Raw genomic sequence first — 22,247 nt, forward strand, 5'->3', positions numbered from 1 at the left:
GTGGGCAATATTTGGAAATTTTAAAAGTTTATGTTTGTAAATTTAAAATACCCCCGCCACAGCGAACCTGCCAACTAAGCGATTTTTTTGTCTAAGTAGTTTTTTAATTAAATCTATTTAAATATTATTAGGTTTAACGAGTACTGTACCTAGGTTTGCTGCTACAAGGAAACTAATAAAATGTGTTTTTTAGTAAAATATTAATATTTTAGTATAAGATAAATTCATATATAAACCCGGACGGACACATATATAACTCTCTCTCTCACCCTCCCTATGTACAAATATAAATTAGAACGAATGGTGTTTTTGGCCTCTGGGGACATTAAAATGGAAAAGTATTTGATAAAACTCAAAGCATAGTTTACTACCAAATTGGTGGTTCCAAGGGAATGTAAATGCGTATCCTACACTAAATAATCCCTTCAGGAAGAACCAACAAAGAACAGTCATTAAAGAACCAAACAAGAACAAACAATGGTCTCGTGCGTATATTCAATGTTGACTTTTGGAAACACAACACGTTTCCATACAACAGATAAATAGTTAACATTTTGGTAGTTATTTTTACGGCAACTTGAATATTTTACGTTAACTTATTGTACACATTTCTCCCCTACTTTATAGATTGTATGTATAGATGAAAGCTTAGCTTACCTTTCCTTTACCAAACAATATATTCAGGAATAAACCCACTAAGGGCTGTCACTAAATGTACAATAGTTTGAACTTTAAAAGGTGTGTTATAACATAGCAAGGCATATTTAAGTACTAAATGACTTGTTACATATTTGGAAGTTATTTTTGTGGTTATACGTATATTTGGTGACATCAAAACTGCTTGTAGAAATAAAGAAGACTGTGGACCAGAGGCCAGACAAATGTAGGCAATATTTCAACCCCATCACTCTTAGTTTTGGCTTTTGATTTATCCCCCACACTGTCATATGACACTGACGATTGTTTGTCCAGGCAGTCCAGTTTTTCTTTTGGATAATATCATACATTTTATGATTAAATGTGTTAATATATAGTTTGTGGAGAGGCCTTATTATGCTATTGTAAACGTACTGCACTTACTAACTTATTTGTTACTTTTCACTACTTAAACGTGAGAACCCAGCTACGATACGATACCCAAGTTACGATTTAGTTCACAAAAACGAACGGAATATTTTCGTGTGTGATGTGTTTTTAGTAATAGTTCCAATTGAAATTTATTTACTACCTTAAAATTAAGTGATTGATTTTCACTCCTTGTAGCCCAAAGATGGTCCAGAACCGAAACGATTCGTCACTACAAAACCAACAATCCATTATTTTTTTAGGTATTCAAACGCTTAACCCTTTAAAAGCATAAAAAATAATCTGGCGGCTATACAATTATTTTGAAATAGTCTAAACGAGACCAGCATGAAACAGGCTTCAAAATTGTAATTAGGATTACTGTATATAAGTCAATTAATTGCTATACACTCTGTACTATAGCCACTTTGATTCACAGTGTATGAATGTGACGCTACCTGCTGCCCCATTGATATCGTCGGCGCATGAGCACCTGGCGCAGCTCCGCGCCGCGACGGCTAGTGTCATATTGCCGCCGACCCTGCCAGCGCCCCGACGCCGCTGTAGCCTCCGCGCCGCGAATATGACGGCCCTCGCGGCCTACACCATGTTTGTGTGCGGACTGGCGGTCGTCGTGTGCTCTTGCTCCGACAACTGGCCAGGGGAGAGTGCGGGTAAGTTTAACATTATTTTAAGAATATTTCTGAAAAAGAATAAAAGGGATTTTTATATAATTTTGAAAGATTGTTGAAGTAGTTGGGCTGTTAGTTTTATACAATTTAGTAAGTATAATCATACAACGTAAAGTTAAAGTTTTGCCTGGTGTGATGAATACATTATTTATTTATAAAAATATAAAACTAAGCTCAACCAAAAAGTAGACTAATAATTTTAATTAGAAAGCATTGAAATATTAAGGATAGCCTATAAAATTAATAAAATTTCATTAGATGTTTTAATAAATAATATGGTAATGAAGCTTATAAGATATATATATGTGACAGCTGATGTGGCTAACTTAAAAGTTGTTTTGAGATTTTGTTCCTACATTTTTAATGAATTTGAGATATTTTCAGAGTGTTTTGGTGATTTTGAATGTAATTTCAGTTAAATTAGTGAGTTTGTGATGTCCGGATGTATAAATCTTTTTAAGTGAATTCAAACCAAGTTCATAGTTTTAAGTTGAAGTTTGTGTTTAATTTGGGGTTAGGAAATCAAAATTAAAATATCTGTAATCTTTTGGTTACTAGGCAACATGAAAATAATGCATTCAAAAATTTCTTTTGGTTCTCTCATAAGAACAATACTGATTATAGTACTGGTAAAAATATTGGTTTCAATCTGTAGACAAGAAACCATACATATTTCTCTTAAAAATATTCATCCCGAAATTAACATGAGATGTATATACTTCCAAATTTCAAATGATTTTTCATTAAAAAACAAAATGTTAGATAGAACAAAGAACAGAAAAAATAAATCTAAATGGAAAGTTATTTGGCGATCACTTAACCTAAAGCTTTATGTATCTTACTTCTTTTTGATTAATTTGATTCTTTTATGTGGAGACATAGAAGAAAACCCTGGGCCTGAAAATAGCAATGATGTATCAAAAGAAGAGTGTCCGTTTTGTAAAAAACATTTTTATAGACTTAAGTCTCATATCAAGGCAACTCATGACAATTATTATATAACAGAATCAGATAATTTAAGAAAAAGTAGAACCAGAACCTGTAGTTATAGTTCCACAAAATTGTGGTATGAACTTAGAGACTTCGAGATAGACCTTTGGGCATCAAATTGTTTGCAGCTACCCCTAAATTGTGTATTTATTCCTCAAGCTGTAGTACATTTGCTGCGTGTGGGAAGCGAAAGTTTTGTCCTTAAAACAATCAAAGATGAAATGAAATTGTCAAAAAGTGAATTTATTTTCTTAATAATAAATAATAAAACTAATGAGGAAAAGGAGAATGCTTGTCATTGGTCTCTGTTGATCTGTGACGTATATAAAAACACAACATATCATTTTGACTCAAAATCTCCATCCAACAGTCAGATTGCCAAGAAAATGACCGAAAGACTGAGTAAATGCAGCTTGGGAACTGATGAGATTAATATGTTAGAAGTAGATTGTCTTCAACAACGTGGAAGAGTTGAGTGTGGTGTGTACTGCCTACATTTTGCAAAAATTGTTTGTAACAGAATAATAAACAATAACTTAACCATATCGGACAAGATGTATAAACAGGATTTTCTTGTAGGTAATATCTATAATGAAATTGAATGTCTAAAAAAACAGAGTTTAAATGTCCCTAATAATAAATGTCAAGCAACTAAGATTAGAAATAAATCGTTGGAAGGCATAAAGCAAACCTCAGTTGAAGATCATAAATTTAAAAAAAGTGAGGAATGTAACAGTAAAGTAGATCAATCAAATGATCAAACTTGTGGCGAATGCGGAAAACTCTTTAAAAGCAAAAAAGGATTATCTCTCCATATTTCAAAGAGCCACCACAATAAACATCGTGATATAATTCTAAACAAGTATTGTCCAGAAAGCTCAAAAACACAGTCTCCAGACAAATTGGATGATAAAACAAACAATATGTCAAGCAAAGTAAATAGCGAAAGTGATCGCATAAACAAGGATCTCGATTCTTGGTTAACAGTCTTCAATTAAGAACAAACACACTTTGAGTTATTCTCTGAAAATTTTGATAAGTTTTCCAAGTTTTTATCTCACGCTTTACACAATCTTCCTGGGCCTAAACATCCTTCTTACAGGTTTTATAAATTAAGGAAAAAGAAACAAGACTATCCTCAAAATAGTAATTATAAGAAATCATCCAACCCAGAAAGGAAAACTAAAAACGAAAGGAAAAAGAGAAAATAAAAGTATGAATATGATCTGATCCAATTTGAATACTATAATAGGCGTAGGAAAGCTGTGAGAAGGATAATCGGAGACGGTAATAAAGGATGTGAAATTGATCTAAAAACATTACACGAAGGTTTTACCACACGTTTCTCCAATCCAAATGAAAATATGAAAATGTCATATAACAATGTGGAAGACACAATAGTGAAAGACTTAGATTCGCATTATAATCAAAAAATTACTGTAGAAGAAGTCGTGAGAGCAATAAATGCAATAAAAATTGACACTTCTCCGGGACCTGACAATATATTAATGAGAATTGTAAAACTTAAGAAAGTAGCAAAGATCCTCTGTTCAATTTATAACACGATACACCTTACAAACCAGATACCTTCATCATTTCAAAGAGCACGAACTATTTTAATTGATAAAGGTGGAGACAAAAAAGAGGTTAATAACTGGAGACCAATCACAATATGTTCTGTTTTAAGGAGGATATTAGAAAAAATATTGGACAAAAGACTAAAAGAATATATCAAATTTAACCAGTTTCAAGGAGGTTTTTCTAATACCCCTGGTTCCCATCTTAATACAAGTATTCTAAATGAGGTATTGAGATCAGCAAAATCAAAGAAAACCGACTGCTGTATTATGTTTCTGGATATTGAGAAAGCGTACGACAATATCGGCCATAACCACTTATCCTCAGTCTTGCAGGAGCTACCTATTCCTAGGAAACTGATTGAAATAATAATTAAACTCCAAATAGGCAATGTTACAAAAGTTGAAACTCATAGAGGGAAAACAAAGGACATCAAAATACAAAGGGGTGTAATGCAGGGATCTCCATTGTCACCCACTTTGTATAACCTATGTATTGACCATATCCTCTCTGAAATGTCACAACATGCCGTAAGTGAGGAGCTAGGGTATAAGCTATGCAAGGACATGCCTTCTCTAAGTATTCTAGGATTCGCTGACGATACCATTTTAATTGGTAAGAATAGAGAAAGTGCTCTCTTATTATTCGATTCGATTTGTGACTTCTTCAGAGAAATTGGATTAACTATAAATATATCAAAAACTAAAATTATTAACATTGAAAAAGGTAGATTACAAGAGGAAAACTTCCAAATATGTTCAAAAGAAATAAAATCTATAACATTTAATGAAAAAATTAAATACTTAGGAGTAAATTTTTCTGAAAGCATAGTATTTGACTCTGAAAAAACAATTAGTTCATTGATAAACAAAATTGAAAAATTAACATGTTCTCCTTTTTTAAGGTCTGAACAAAAAATGTATGTATTGAATCATAATATTTGGCCATCTTTAATATATCCTTTTCAAACCGCACCAATTAAGAAAATTACAATGAAATTCTTTGACGATGTTGATAAAGTGATAAGATCAACAACAAAGGAAATCTTAGATCTTCCAAATGATATGCCAAATTCTATGTTTTATACAAGTACTAAAAACAAAGGGATTGGGTTATGTAAATCAATGTGGGAATCATCAATCCAACATATAAACATATGTCGCGTATTAAAACAAACGGGAAACCCCTACTTACTTAATATTCGTCAATTTGACGAAGAAATTAGGTTTTGTCTGGAAAAATTGAATTTAAGTATTGAATTTATTGAATCAAAACCCAAGATACTGCGAGAAACCTTACGAGACTTAGAGTATAAAAATTGGTGTAAACTTCCATACAAAGGGAATGGGGTGGTTCTTTTCAAAGAATGTAACAAGATCAATAAAAATTTGGCTAGAGGATGTGGCCTCACAGAAGCTGAGTTCAAACAATACTTGAAAATGGTCGGAGACGTTATTCCTCTTAGAAGTCTTCATGGGAGATCCAGGGACGGGAACCAGTGCAGGCATTGTCCTGTATCTGAGAAATTTACTCTTGAAACTCTTGCCCACGTCCTTGGAAAGTGCCCATTTAGTAGTCTTCTACGAAATACCCGCCACCATACCATCAGAAAAATCATAGCTGATCAATTCAGAAAGAAAAGTTACGAGGTCTATGAAGAGGTCACGGCTATAGAAGAAGAGGGCTCTGTGAGGCGGAGTGACATCATTGTTATAGACAAGGAGAAAGATTTCGGTCTCATTATAGACCCAACAGTTCGTCTTGAGACAAATGAAAATCAGCCACAGGAAGTCCATGAAGAAAAAGTAAATATTTACAAGAAAACTATCCCATATTATTCAGAGAAATATAAAATATCAAAATTCGAAGTATATGGACTACTCATTGGATCAAGAGGAACAATTCCTGAACAAGTTGAGAAATTTTGGAAGAAATTCAAGTTGGAAAATCAAGTGCTATATTTAATATCTTTAACAGCCATAAAATTTTCTATTAATATTATAAGAAACCACCTATATAACAACTATCATAATTAGGTTTAATCAAACTTGCAAAATTTAATGTAATATTATTCTTTGTTCTACAGCAGACTACAATGTGTAGTAAGATTTCAATTTTTTAAATAAATTTGAATTTATATATTGCTAATAACAAAGATTAAGTTATGATGGTGTTTCTCTGTTGTTGTTCGTTTAATGAATGAATCAGTCAAGCTGAACTTCTAATTGTAAATTTTGTGTAACATATTTCCTAACTAATATAGAATACTCGTATATAAATGATGATATAATGGAAATGATCCTTTCATTGAAATTATAATGTTTTCAAAGGTATGATTTAATTATGGTTGTTGTCAGAAGCTGTTGAGAAATTAGTGTTGCTTATTTTAAATACCATCTTGATCAGCATTGTACGTGTTATTAAATTTACGGAAAGCAAATAAAGAAACGTCTTATAACACTTAAATAGCTATTTACCTTACAAGTGTAGTAAGAGAGTTTTTACATCACGCAGGTGAATGTTGTGCAACGAGCGGAAGCGAGTTGCATAATTTACCGAAGTGATGTAAACACGCTCTTGCGTAACGTGTAACGTACAAGATTTTACCTGACCCGACAATATACAGGAGGTTACGAACAATATTTTTCATTATCCATTTCACTCATCTTCTAACAGTAACGTTCATTTACAAACAAAAGCTAGGTTAGGAAAATTCTTCAAAACATAACAATCAAATTGAAGCGCGCAGCTGATTTCTAGCGTTGAACGTCGTTGGCTCCATAGAGGTATATTTTTTAAGTTAAGCACTCAATGTTATTTAAATGGGTTTCATTACATCACCGAGTGAGTTTTTTCCAACTTTACATCACTCGAGAAGTTACGAAGTTATATACATCACGCTTGGGATAGGGAAGTTTAACATGGCGGGTTAGGTAAACATTTATTTACGCTTATACTGTTACCATAGACTAACCAACACCTGTTACTCACAAGACGGTAAATATACTAAATTATATTTTTGTTTGGATTTGTCTATGATATAAGTTACTACTTTCACAAAGCTATCACAGCATCGAGCTAACACAAACAGCTGAGTCATAACATAATATTATCATTCAGGTAAATAATAAACTAGTCTATGTTATGCTCTTTCTAAAATAATGTAACACTTATTATCCAACAAACTTAGCCTACTAAATTAAGTAAAGTAATTTATTTTATAAACTTTATGAAATAATAATTCAGACATTTTAATGAACAAAAGCTACACAAGAAATACGTAATTTAAATTTACAATAAAACTAGCTGTAACCCGCGGGCTTTGCCCCGTTTAACTTCTTAATTTTCAAGATGATCTCGTTCGCATGGCTCAATCACGTCCTGGTTGAAGTTCGTTCGCTACGCTCACTCACCTTTAGGTTGGAGCTCGTTCGCTACGCTCACTCACCTTTAGGTTGGAGCTCGTTCGCTGCGCTCACTTGCCTTCAGGTTAGCTCGTTCGCTACGCTCACTTGCCTTCAGGTTAGCTCGTTCGCTACGCTCACTCACCTTTTTGGTTGCAAATTAGCTGTTGTCATAAATGTAAAAGAAATAATAGTGCTGCACCCTGTTGGTAATCCTTGTAACTTTAATGCTATTGAACATCATAGAACAGAACCAACTTGTTTAATTGAAACAGCTGTTAAGATTCATTAATTCCATTTCTCATAAGGTTAACATGGGAAACTCCAGAGCCACTGGGGCGGAGCCTATTGGACGGATCACGAAATTGATGGTGTATAAACCTATTCCATGACATTCTACACGTATGTACCAAGTTTCGTGGCAATCGGTTCAGCGGTGTCCGAGTTTATCACCCCCAAACAAACAAACAAACACATATATATACATACATCCTCTTTTATATATATAGATAAATCTAACTCTCTATAATACAAAAGTACTTTTAACATAATACACTTGCATGAACTTGCAAAAATATCATCATCGACCCCTAAAAACACTGTTTTACTTGGTTTTATATTAGTAGCAATTCTAAATGTAACATACTCTTGTATCTTTATTTATCATTTTTGCTGAAAGTACCAACCCGAGAAGTGATTCTAAACGGAATCTGAAGAATATTATAAGCTATAAGAATTATTGATAAGTAAAACTACACTTAGATATTTTCATTTAGAAATAATTTTGCCAGTGGTAAGACTTGACATGACTGGTTAACACATTGGTAAGCAGCATTTTGTTTTGTGGATCCACTCATTACTGTAAACATTTTTACGATGGATGTTATTTTCCACCCATTCGGTTTTCTACGCCGGTTGTTGTTATGAGGTGTCACACTGTCTTTTACGCTCTGGTGAACTAACGTAAACAAAGGAAAGCCTTTTTCGATTCTCAAAAGAGGTTCAATCATGTATTAAAAGAGTGGACAACTACTCCTTTAATCTAAGTTTCAATCTGGAACATTAACATGCACACATCCTCGTGGGCTAGGCCTGTGCGTTGAACCATAGATCTATTGTTGAACTTGTCATTAGAGCAAGGCACCGTACATGAATGAACAGTACCATTGACTATACTGTACACCACATTATGGTATATAGTCGATGACGGTACCAATACATTAATTGGTGGCAGCAGAGCTCGAACCCACGACTTGGCTGTTTTGGCTTGACATTCCGTCACGATACTGACTGAGTTCATACTCATCAAAAGCATGGATGATCGGATAATTATCACCACTCAAATTCATTGATTAAGACATTTTTGCTGACCGCTGCAATAAAACATCAAATATAATTTTTATACAGTACAGGGTGTTTCCAAATTGTTTGGACTTATTTTGTGGACCTGTTCCATGGGCTAAGACAAACATAAAATTCCATATTAGTATGGGTCTAAAATTGCCTAGATTTCTGTCTGTCGGTCTGTTTGTGACTTTTAAAAATTATTTTACATCTTAAGCATTTTACAAGATATAAATTAAAAAAATGTTAATAAATGTGTAGTTTAAAAGGTAAAAAGAGCTTAAAACGTTGTTCTAATATCTCAAGCTATTTCAATATGGCGGCCATTTAAAATATTTTCTTCCGAATTTCGTGAATACCGTATTTATTAAGACAACCGTTTTATGATAAAAAGATAGATAATTTAAATCCAAAACAAATGAGACATGGTTTGTTGAAATCGGATGACAAACAACCAAATTAACAGTTTTATTTTACATTCGGTTACGTAATTTTTAAGGACTACTGTACTGCTCAAGTTAGGTTCTATTCTAGGGGAAAATGGTAGCTTGGTTGTTTGTCAGGTTTTAAAAAGAAGGTCATATTTTATAAGTATTTAAATTCTCTATCCTTTTGATCATACAAACAATTTTATTAATAAATACGGGTTTTATGAAATTTGGGAGAAAAGATTTTAAATTTCCGCCATATTGAAAAGGCTTGAAATATTGGAACAAAATATTTTAAGCTGTTTTTACCTTCTATACCCACATGTATACCAATTTTGAAACTTCTATCTTGAAAAATGCATTAAAAGTAAATTAGAAAATCACAAACCGTGTGACAGATTGAAATCTAGGCATTTTAGACCCATACTTACATGGTAGTCCACCAAATATGTCCAGACAATTTGGAAACACCCTGTACAATAATTACTGCGTTTTAAAACTCACATTTATTTTTAGGACAATAATTCGTTCGTCAAAGAGAATATTACACTTTCAACTAGTTTTAATTTACTCATGCGTAATTAAAACAGACTTCGTTCATACAGTTGCCGTGTTCAATGCAAATTACGAAACTGCTCCTTTGACACAAATGAATGTGCTTAAAATAAAGCACAAGGGGAAAACGTCTTTAGTGAAATTTTTTCCGTTCCGTTAAAATTTTCTTCCAATCGACTTTAAATTATTTTTCTTAGTACGAAAAATAAAATTATTAGCTGAATTAAGAAGCTGATGGTAAAATTTACAGTATTTTAATAGCTTAATGATAAATATGGTAGGGTAAATGACTATTTAACTGTGAAAAGAACGTGTTCAGCAATGCATTAGGTTTGCCGGAAGCCTATTCAGACTGGTCTATGCTAACATTTTGCTGTAATTGCTTGCTTTTAGAGCTAGAATCACATTAGTCCGTTAAACGCGGTTAAATGTCGAGTACCGTGACAAATCTAAAGCATACTTGGGTTTTATTTATCACACAATTAAAGTAATTAAGAATACTTCACAAACCATTTCCTCAAGTCTACAACTCATTGACATTTTTATTTACAGTGGAGTTTAATGTTAATATAAATTTTATAAGGGTCATTGTACATATTACACTTTTTGTTACGTTAATTATTGTCAGAATAGCGGTATACTGGATACGGTACACACAGATCTTATGAGTGGGTTTGACTTTTACTGGTCTGTGTGTTTTTGGGAGATCCCATTCGGAGGCTTGAATAAATAAAACTACAAAAACCTTTGCATTATTATTTTTCTCATAAAAATAAACACTTGAAGTAAACCCACTATAATCAAAAGTATTGCAACATACATGTAGTAATAATAATAATAATAATAATAATATTGTCTTTATTTAGCAAGCGTTTTTCAGATACAATATTTCTGCTTTTCAAAACAACTCTTGTCCTTAATACTAATAAAAAATTCATAAAAACTAACTATAAAACAATATATAAAAAATCTATGAAAACAATGTAAAACAATCCATACCAACAATCTATTAAACAATCTTAAAATATTAAAAAATCTATAACAAACATTACTTAAAATAACCAGAATCTGCAATACTAGGACTAGACCAATTAACAATAAAAACATACATTTACTTTAGACAATTACTTTTAGCAAACAAATAGTCCTTTAACCTTTTTTTAAAAGTGTTCAAAGAGTTGGCCCTTATTACTTGATCGGGGAGAGCATTATACATGGTAGGGCCGAAGTATGAGAAGGCGCGCCTCCCCACTTCATGCCTGACTCTAGGAAAGTGCAACAACTTGTCCTGTCTCGTGCTGCGGACAGAGACATCTCGGCGAGAGAGAAGTTTCTCACACAGGTACTCAGGCTGGCCATGCTCTATAGCTTTACGTATCAGGCTGCAGGTTAGGTATACACAATTATCTTTAATTTGCATAATGTTTGCAGCGTTTCTGTAAGGAGTTATGTGATCTCTTCTCGTGCAATTATAAATAAATCTAAGTGATGCATTTTGTATTCGTTGTATTTTATTTAGGTCGCCTTTCGTAATGCTATTTCCGTATGCTGGAAGACAATAATCAAAAACTGACAATACCAAGGCCCTTACTAGTTTTATTTTGGCGTTCTCAGGTAAAATTCCTTTCAATCTATATAGACCCTGCAGCTGGCCAAGGGCTCGCTGACACATGAGGTTTACATGGTCAGTTAGCGTCAGGTCTTCGTCAAGAATTACTCCTAGCGTTTTTAGTTTCTCGCATATATTGATGGCTGTCCCATTTATTTTAATTTTACTGACCATGTCTTGCCTAATTTTGTTTAAAACGTCTTGCGGTGCAATATGGAGAACTGAACATTTATCGTTGTTCAGTTTCAATCCATGGCTCTTTGACCAGACAGATATAGCATTCAGCTCATTATTAATGACATCAAAGGCTTTAGCGTAACATGTTTTACCATAGGACAGGTGTATCTGGCAATCATCAGCATACAAATGTAAATTGCACGTTTTAACAATTTTTGTGATGTCAGCAGTGTATATATTGTAGAATATTGGACCTAAGCATGTTCCTTGGGGAATTCCTCTTTCTTTTGACAGGGGAGATGATACTTTACCGATGATTTTTGTTACCTGAGTTCTGTTTTTGAGGTAAGATTCGACCCATTTTAATGCTGTGTCATTAAATCCGAAATAGTGTAGTTTGGCTAACAACAATGTATGAGATAATGAATCAAACGCTTGAGAGTAATCCAACATGATTAAAGAGCTACATTTACTATTATCTTTTGTTTCTAAGAGATCACTATACAAATTTAGAAGCGAAGTGCAAGTGCTGTATTGTTTCCTGAAACCTGATTGTTGTTTTGGTAAAATGCTTTCTTTTTCGATAAAATCTGAAATCTGTTTGACTACAATTTTCCCTAGAACCTTTGATAATGTTGGCAGTACTGATATAGGTCTTAGATCTTTAACATTCGTCGGATGCTTAGTTTTAGGCACAATAGTGATCACAACTTAGTGGGATCACAATACTTTCTTTCCAGGCATCTGGGAAGTATCCTGTAGCTAGTGACTGGTTGATCAAATGAGTAATTGCTTAAAGACAGTACGGACTCATTGATTTAATCATAAAAATATTTATACCATCATTTCCCTTTGCTTTTGAGCTTATTTCATTCATTGCTTTTTGGACCTCTAGTTCTGTTACGTAAGCAAATTGAAATGCTTTGATGCCGTGTAATTTATTGGTCATGTAATATTCAATTAAGTTTTGATCCGGGCTTGAGTTAGATCCCATGTCAACGAAATGCTTGTTAATTTCATTAATACTTGCAAATGAATAATCGTTTGGTCTACTATCATCACCTACATTGCAACTTCGCATGACTGACCAGAATTCACTAGATTTCTTTGAATTACTCAGGGTTTTCATGTAGTAAGACCTTTTTGCTTTGTGTACTAAAATATTCAACTCATTCCTAATAGTTTTGTACTGTTCCCATTCTCTGCCATCTTTAGTTTGCCAATATTTACGTCTTAACTTATTTTTAATTTTTGATAATTTGTTAATGTCAGTAGTTCTACATGGCGCTTTTTTCTTTGTAACACGCCTGCGCACTATAAGAGCGTGTTTGTCAAAAATGGCCTTTATATTTAAGTTATGAATTTTTCTATTGCATTTACATTTAAAATTTGCTTAGCACATCCCCAGTCCCCATAGTAACCAGAACATAGGAACGAGTAAAACCAGAATTTAAGTTAGTATTGCTAATATACGAATAAATTTCACAACTAAAGTTTAACAATCGGATAAACGGTTTGAGGTTTATAGCCATGTCAAAATATATATTGCACAGTTAAAACATACTTTGTAAACACTTTCATGTTTAATGCTGGAAGGATATGATACATTTTCTTAATAGCTGTGACTGAGACATATTAATTTAAATCAGTTTCAACGTGTAGGCCTACGGAGAAGTATTCAAAATGATCTTCTGAGTTATTGTTTTATTTGGTTAAAGCTTTAAATTAATTCATAAAGTGTCGGATGAAGTTATTACATACTCGTCTGGAATCTCTGCACTAAACATAAAACGTAAAGCAGATGGTTAATAACCTAAAAATTGTATAACACTAAATCTTACTAATATTATAATCTTACTAATATTATAAATGTGAAAGTTTGTGTGTTTGTTTGTTTGAAGTTCAATCACGCATAAACCACTGGACGGATTGGGCTGAAATTTGGCACGATGATAGCTCACATTCCCGATTAACATATAGGCATATTCTTATCTCAAAAATCCTTTCGGGCTCCGCCCCAGTGGCTCTGTAGTTTCCAACCTTATGAGTATCTATATATATAATTCCGTAAGTAAAATTTTTGTAAAGAAATTGTGAGTGACTGGATGGCCGTAGAAGGATGGGAGGGGTCTTATTTTAAAGGTCTTGACGTGAATTTTGAGGGAAAACTATTAATTTTTCTTAATTATGCACCAAAAGGTCCTTATGGAATAAAATAATTCACATTTAAATAACATGGGAATCTGTCATGTCTGCTTTGTTTACTTTAAAACATGTGGGTTAACTTTATTTAAAGCATATGGTAATACAGTATGTAATGTACTGTAAAATGTATACTAACCCTAAAGAGAGGTTTAAAATACTAATTGACTATATACAACCGTATTTCAATTGCACCATCTGGAATGCCACCACACAAATTAGTTTTAAAAGTTGGTTCAATAGTAGTGCTCATTAGAAATATTAACCTAGGGTCTGGATTAGTTAATGGAGTACGATTGGTTGTGTTAGGTACCTATGTCTAAAAAAAGTGTAAAATTAGTAGTAATTACTTGAGAAGCAAAGTGAACAATTTTTCTGGCCAAAAATAAAACTAATAACTACAGATCGTAATATGCCATTTAAATTTACAAGGGAAATTTTCACATAAAATCTATATATCTAACTCCGTAAGCCCAACATTTTACAATGAAATTGTGAGCGAACGGGAGGCCGTAAAAAGCTGGGAGAGGTCTTATGTTAAAGGTCTGGGCATGATAATTTGGGGGCATGAAAAGTCCTTTGGAATTTTAATTTTTAACAGAGCAGACATCAAAATGCTTTATACAGGTATGTAATAACTATTACATTATAATATACAAAATCTTAAACTACAATCAAGGTAGGGTAACCCATGAGACTAATAAATTGTACAAAATAATTACTAGAATATATATAGGGGCTATTGCCCCTTCAAGCCACTAGTTCATATTTAAAGGGAACTAGCTGTAACCCGCGGGCTTTGCCCCGTTTAACTTCTTAATTTTCAAGATGATCTCGTTCGCATGGCTCAATCACGTCCTGGTTGAAGTTCGTTCGCTACGCTCACTCACCTTTAGGTTGGAGCTCGTTCGCTACGCTCACTCACCTTTAGGTTAGAGCTCGTTCGCTGCGCTCACTTGCCTTCAGGTTAGCTCGTTCGCTACGCTCACTCACCTTTTTGGTTGCAAATTAGCTGTTGTCATAAATGTAAAAGAAATAATAGTGCTGCACCCTGTTGGTAATCCTTGTAACTTTAATGCTATTGAACATCATAGAACAGAACCAACTTGTTTAATTGAAACAGCTGTTAAGATTCATTAATTCCATTTCTCATAAGGTTAACATGGGAAACTCCAGAGCCACTGGGGCGGAGCCTATTGGACGGATCACGAAATTGATGGTGTATAAACCTATTCCATGACATTCTACACGTATGTACCAAGTTTCGTGGCAATCGGTTCAGCGGTGTCCGAGTTTATCACCCCCAAACAAACAAACAAACAAATATATATACAAACATCCTCTTTTATAGATATAGATTAAAGAATTTAGTCAGCTGTTTCAACTAAAGAAGTGGGTTCTATGATATACAAAAGCATTAAAAAGTTATAAGATTTACCAACAGGGTGCAGCACCATATTTTTTTTTTGCTAAGCAGCAAGAAAAAACTGTGATACACAATGAGAACTGTCAAAGTAGGATTATTTATGATTATGTCTATGATGTCATAAATAATTTTTGATTTTTGTGAATTCTTAATAATTTTTTTTTTTATTGTTTAGGTGAAGTGGTAGAACATTATGGCTATGGCAGATGTGTAATACCATTAGTATACCGTCAATTTAAAGAAGCAAATTTTATCAAACTTTTTCCTCCCCCATTGCAAACGGAAAGCTTGAGTATAACTGCAATAAGCATTTTAAACTTATATGCCAACCCCGTACGAAGGACGGGTACTCTGCTAGTATTAATATATTTTGGCGTCAGCAGGCAGCATTTCCGTTACCGTTTGGTGATTGGGGACCCACCTACGTTTTGCATTTTCAAACGAGATGTTATTTTCCACCCATTGGGTTTTCGACACTAACGGATGTTATTATACGATGTCATATTGAGTTTGACGCTCTGTTAAACCAACGTGAACAAGGAAAAAAATTACGAAATTCAATAATTGTTTACGGAAATATATTGTTGGTTAAGCCGGCAGCAAGCTAGTTTCAAAATAGTATTTTAAAATTGACCCATTCGTATATATTGTTGCCGATCGTCATAAGGAAATTCAAAGGTTTCACATTGACTTTGTCCGATATAAATAGTGTCCCTAGATAAAAACAACTCAATTGCATTATTGAATTTCCCATTACGTATAATCAAAAGGTAATGGGCTAATGGGCACACGAAAACGTAGAAATATTAATTGTTTTAAGTTGTTTATATTGAAGTATAATAACGTTACTATTCAACCTCATTGGTAAATCACGTGTTAGTTGACAGTTTGGTTCTGGAAAGACATTTGCCAGCTTTACATTTACAGTAGATGCAGTTGTTGGAAGCTTATACTGGTTGGGTTTAACTGGAATTGCTCGTTTTAGAGTTAAAACACCATGAAAAGCGACAGAATAATAGCTGAGTACATTGCAACATAACTAAGTAGGCATTTATCCGTTGTAGGTTTATCTTGTACTTCGTACAAATAATTGTGTATCGTGAACAAATTATGTTTATTTATGTTTGTTTTATAGTGTTTGTTAATTTAGGAGAGCTGATATTTGCATTATAAAAATGCTATGTTAAACATTAAAATATCTTAAATATAAACATTTTGGAAATATTATTCAGGATCAATCTATTTAACACGGAATCGTTCCTACTTTTGTTCATTTGGAAACGATCACTCAAATGGCCGCAAATATTATCATATTTTGTAGCTTTATGTTATAGATACGTACTGACGAATCGTATCATTTCCTTACGAGTACATTTTGTTAACCATATTTCTTATTGTGCACGCGTGAAAAAGTGGAAGCGAGTACTCACCTCCGCACGCAAAATGTTTGATGGAAAACAGTTGTCTCATACCTAGACCATTAGGTTGAAAATCATCAAACTGCAACGAAGATATTTAGGTATACAGATTTTAATATCGTAATGCATATTTAAACATAGAACAATCTATGATAGAACGTTGTAGAATTCTACTTGATTTATTTTCATAATTTGTCGATGTGTCAAACTAAAAATTATTTATTAGGGCATATTTTCTTCGTTTGAATTTATTAAACTTAGCATATAGGTAGTAATTATGTAAAAGGTTTGAGGTGGATTAACATCATATTCGCTATATGATGTTAATGTGTTAATGTTTAATGGAATGCTATCACGGATATGAATGCTTAACACTAAAGCTAATCATTCCCAACAAACAAGAGATAAAGTAACGTTTAACCACCTTAAATCATTTTCATATTAGACCTTATATTCATAGGACAAATCAACCATAAAATACTGCATTATTTCACATTTCTGAATGTTTAGTTAAAGATTACCTGCAAGGCTATATCATTGTCATTTATTTATAATTAAAATTTTATAATAGGTATCTAGAGATAAGGTCAAAGACACTTCAATCAATTACACTTAAAATTAGTTCAGAAACTCCTAAATGATTCTTGGAATCAAACAATTCTATTGATAATTACAGTTTCAAAGTTAAATCGCTTTTTGAGAGTCGTTCACCATTGTTAACAGGATTAGCCAAGTTTGAAGAAGTGTAATCAAACTCAATAACTTTGACTACTTTCCTAAAACTGACTCATAAGAGCCATTTTCAAAATCAGCTTGAGCTAGTTTCGGACCATCTAAAACCTGCAAAATATTCTAAGAATGGAACATAAAAACCGCTGAATTTCCGTAATGTGATATCTTGAAATGTATTTTAAAGTTGCATATAACATATTGATGAAAAACACACTTTTAAACTAAATATCAGTGAAGTATACTGAATGTTGAACTTGTTTTAAAGCTCTCTCTACAAATAGCATTATTGTGTTTTATCCACTATCGGAACTATGAGGTACTTAATATTCTTCATTACGTAATTCAAACACGTAACACCACGCTAGGGGCTGTATGAAATTAAATTTCCATTGTAAAGCGAGGTAAGGTTTCTAAGAGTCTTCTTTGCATTCAACTCAATTGAAAGCAATGTATTACTAGTTAATTGTATTCGAGAAAAGATTGGGAATAAAAATGCATTGTTACTCTATCAAAACATTAAATACATGTTTATTAAAGTAGTATTGTATTGCTGAATTTGATGCTTTGTATTTGCATAATGCTTAAACACAAATTAATTAGCGTCTCATGTAATAGTATAAAACCTTTTATGTTAATAAATGCATAACTATTATGTAATATTCATTTATAAATTTAAAAAACTCCTAGATGGAGCCGACATACTTATGACCGGGAAGGGGGGGGTCCCTTGCATGAATCAAATTATAAAATGTACTTTTTTATGAAGACACTAAGACAATTATATTACAAACGATGTACATGAAAACGATTTCTTTGGAACGAGTAAATCGTGGCAACCCTTTAATTATAATGTTCGGAATGGTATTACTCTAAATTAGTTTAATGTGGAACAATTAATTACTTATTTAAACGAAAAGATTAATATGGTCCTATTTGTTAATATATTCCATTTATTAATATTATATACAGCATAAAAAATATCTAAGGACCACTTTTACAGTACTTTTAATCACTTTATTCGAATGAAGACAATGAATTTAACCAGCCCAAAACGTGATGTCAATAGCTCGTGTAAAAATATTGTAGACAACAAAATTTGAATGAATTTAATTGCTGTACAGGATGTCATAGGCCTACGAAATATTTAGTAGACATGAATTGAGTGTCATGAAATAATGTACGTTACTAGTTGCATGTATTTATAAGTTAATCTAATACATAAAAAGTAAATTCATGAAAAGCAACATTTTTCTTGAATAGCAATATAAATAAATAAAAAATCAAACTTAATTTGATCTATTAAATGAGAATTTTAAAATTTGTAACAAAGTAGGTAACTAACTGTGTAGCATATAAGGCTACACTAATTACAATTGAAAAATTGCTGTTTGGATAATTCTTGGCAAAGCCTCGCTCTTAAACCTCTAACGTTGCCAAGACCACATTTCATTGACATTTTTATAGTTTAAGCTTTTAAATCATTATTTATTTCTATGTAACAGGGATTGCATTTGTAATCATGTATTTATTTGTTATCCTTATTATTGCATTTATATCAGCTTGGTCGCAGATTTAATGTTAAAAATATTGAATCGAATATTTTTATATATACATTATAAAAGGGACACGTCATTATTCATAATGTACTCAACTACATGTAGTTATATAACAATTGATTTAAACAAGGACATGGTTTAATATTGTATTAGAACTTGTACTTGTGTTTACCTTTGATACGTTTTTAGTTTAAGTTGTTAACCCTGCACATGACTTGATTGGAGGTGAAGTAGATTGGAAATAAGAGGAGACAAAAACGGAAACACTTCCCGGCCTGATCAGGTAGCTAACACATTTTCTTCCTTGAGTGGTTTAGTTTTGTGTTTCTTCATACATTCGGACCTACACTATGCTTCTTGTTTAAAGATAAATATACTTGGAAAAAATCATTTTCAAGCGAGTTATAACAACTATATAAGTACCTTAATAGCTGCATTTTTGTTATAACTTTAATGTAAATATTTAACGTTTTTATTCTTAATGGTATCAATGTTACAAAGTTGAGTGTAAAAGTAAAAGTGCTTAATTAAGGTTTTACGCTCGTTTGTGATAAAAAAAAATGTATCCATCAATTTTGCTGAAGCGCCATAAATATTTATAATCTAGTCTTTAAACATCGTGTTTAGTGATATAAACAATATTTTTTTTTAAATAATAATAATAATAAATAACCAAATCAAATAGTAATAAATAAATAAATAATAAAAATAATAATAAAATAATAAATAAATGAATCTCCTGGTGTGTTCTTAAGACGGTAATTAGTTAGTGAATTACTTTTGAACATAACACAATTCGATCTTAAATTCACTCGTGCGCTAACTCTAATCAACTTTGTCAGTAGCTTTGATGAATATAAAATGTAAAACTATTTCTTTGAATACAATTGTAATCGATCTTCAATATGCTGGAAAAGGCAATCTATCTTAAATATTTCTTGGAAATCTACAAGTCATCTTTAAATTCCTTTAAGTTAGAAGAAGTCAAAAGACATTTTAAAATGAAAATAACGGAATATCTATCGTAAACAGCTAACAGAAAAAGTTTCGTTACATAAATAAAAATGATTTTTTTATTTTTAGAAAATATATCAAAACAGTCTACTGATGACGGCCTGTTTCATTCTTAGTGGTTTTCATTTCGACACTAAATGGAATTTTAAATATTTACCAAAATTTAACCTTGATACTTTAAAATAATTTGAAATTCAACCGAACATTACGTAAGGTTAAAAATCACGAATTCCGTAATAACTGTGTTATGTCGCTAAGAGAAACCCTTTAGGCACTTTAACCTCTGCAAAGTGAAAAAGGTTGGTGAACTGGTTTATTTAAACGGATACAGTACAAAAAATTCGTAATTAAATGCTCAGGCTCTTTGTTTTCCAGAAGCTCAGATGAGGATAAGATTAGCTAAAAATTGACAAGAAAAATGAGCTCCCAGTAATAGCTATGCTAATAGGTCAACTTCGAGCATAATGAGTTCTAAAGCTAATCTTGAACAAACTTGAAATTATTTTTAAACATTTTTTAGCTATTCTAATAGTTGCCTAATATTCTTAGAATACTTTAGCTTCCGGTATTGCATAGACACCTATACCTATTTTGCTATTGGTATCAGTACTCATTTTTTTAAATGTGATTTTATACAGCAAACAACATCAAAATGCGTGTGACAATCTTTACTTTTACTTTTCAATTAATCAAAGTTTTTGATGGGAAACAGGTCAAACTATCTTTAAGACTTTACATAGAATTAAAGTAGTAATTACATAAGAAAACTTCGCAATGATTATTGCTCTCAATTCAAAGTTCTACAAATAATAGTAATTACAGTTTCCAACTTTCTATTGCTTCGTGAGCTTCGTACACTATTGTTGGCAAGAATAGCCTAGCTGAAAGAAGTATGTCAAATGCAGTATCTTGATCTATGGATTGCTTTTGACAATAACAATCGCTATTTCGTAAGAACAATTGATGCAATACTAAAACCAGAAATTATCATTGAGACATGCAGACGCGTTTTAAACTTAATAGTTCCTCTTTATTTATTTTGAACAAAATCAGTACAGTAGTAGGTTTGAATAATCAGTTTCAATTGCCAGCATACCGAACTAAAATATTGTTTTCGCTGCGATAAAAGTAAATGATTAGTCACATTTTTTACATTTAAAGTGATCTTAAAGACTAACAAACACCTAGACAAGTCCTAGACAAGAAATAACTTTAATAAATAAAACCATATACTATAAGGTAGGCCTACGTTTACCTACGACCGTTTTTTAAAGTACAGTAGGTAGCCGTTTCAGTTCAGTTCTTGGAATTGAAAAGTTTCACATAACAGCATAGTTTTACTCATAACAACACGGGTAACGGACCAATGAGGTTCAAGGATTGAGAGACAATAAGTAAATTTGTAATGATTTGAACTTCAACTATTCAGCTGTACAGGCCAATTTAATTGTTGAGTGGTGTAATATTAGTGTTTGGTACAATGTTTCGTTTCATCACTGTCAGTGGTGATGAGAGGTTATAAACGAAAAGATAACCTCTCCCAGAAGTTATGAGCAGTGATTTTTAGTAATAAAAAAACTGTCGTAGGTAAAGTAGTGTACGCAACTCGCGTAAATAGTGTTAACAACACAAGTAGAAAATTTAAGGTACAAGCCTTACTATTTTATCACTCTGTATTCGAAAATTGTACATTTCCATTCACCGAAAACCAATGTTGACCAGCTGACTTTTTCGGACATAAACATTACTTTCGCCACGCAAACAATACTTTGCCTGACACCAACAAAGTTTATTTATTTGATTTATTTGTTTGTTTTGGCAGTTTGTTGATGTTCAATCAGCAGAATTAATTGAAAAGCCGTATTGTGTTTAGATTATCAAAATGAATAGCTTATGAAATATCAGATAGTTTTTCTGAGTTTGATGAAGTAGTTTTTTTTTCGCGATAATAAGTATCGTTCAATACTCGTAACGAAAGTCTCACTTCAGGACTAGATACTGTTTCACATGCGGGTCGAAGTAGTGAAATTTCCTATTTCATCATACTGTCCGGAAAG

The 22,247-nt window shown here is 32.4% G+C and overlaps 1 protein-coding gene across 2 annotated transcripts in view; it reads left to right on the plus strand.

The window, feature by feature from the left end:
- Positions 1-1,614: 1,614 nt before the first annotated feature.
- LOC129002398 (guanylate cyclase 32E-like) overlaps positions 1,615-22,247 on the plus strand; it is a 124,369-nt gene continuing 103,736 nt past the window's right edge. For both annotated transcript variants that reach the window (XM_054430174.1, XM_054430175.1), the window contains exon 1: positions 1,615-1,739. In XM_054430174.1, the coding sequence (XP_054286149.1) occupies positions 1,649-1,739 (91 nt within the window). In that variant the 5' untranslated portion in view covers positions 1,615-1,648. The remainder of the gene's footprint in view (positions 1,740-22,247) is intronic.

The sequence above is a fragment of the Macrosteles quadrilineatus genome, unplaced genomic scaffold (genome assembly GCF_028750875.1).
Source record: "Macrosteles quadrilineatus isolate MER2022 unplaced genomic scaffold, UCM_ALF_1.0 Scaffold_9__3_contigs__length_116548681, whole genome shotgun sequence".
NCBI classification, from domain to species: Eukaryota; Metazoa; Arthropoda; class Insecta; order Hemiptera; family Cicadellidae; genus Macrosteles; species Macrosteles quadrilineatus.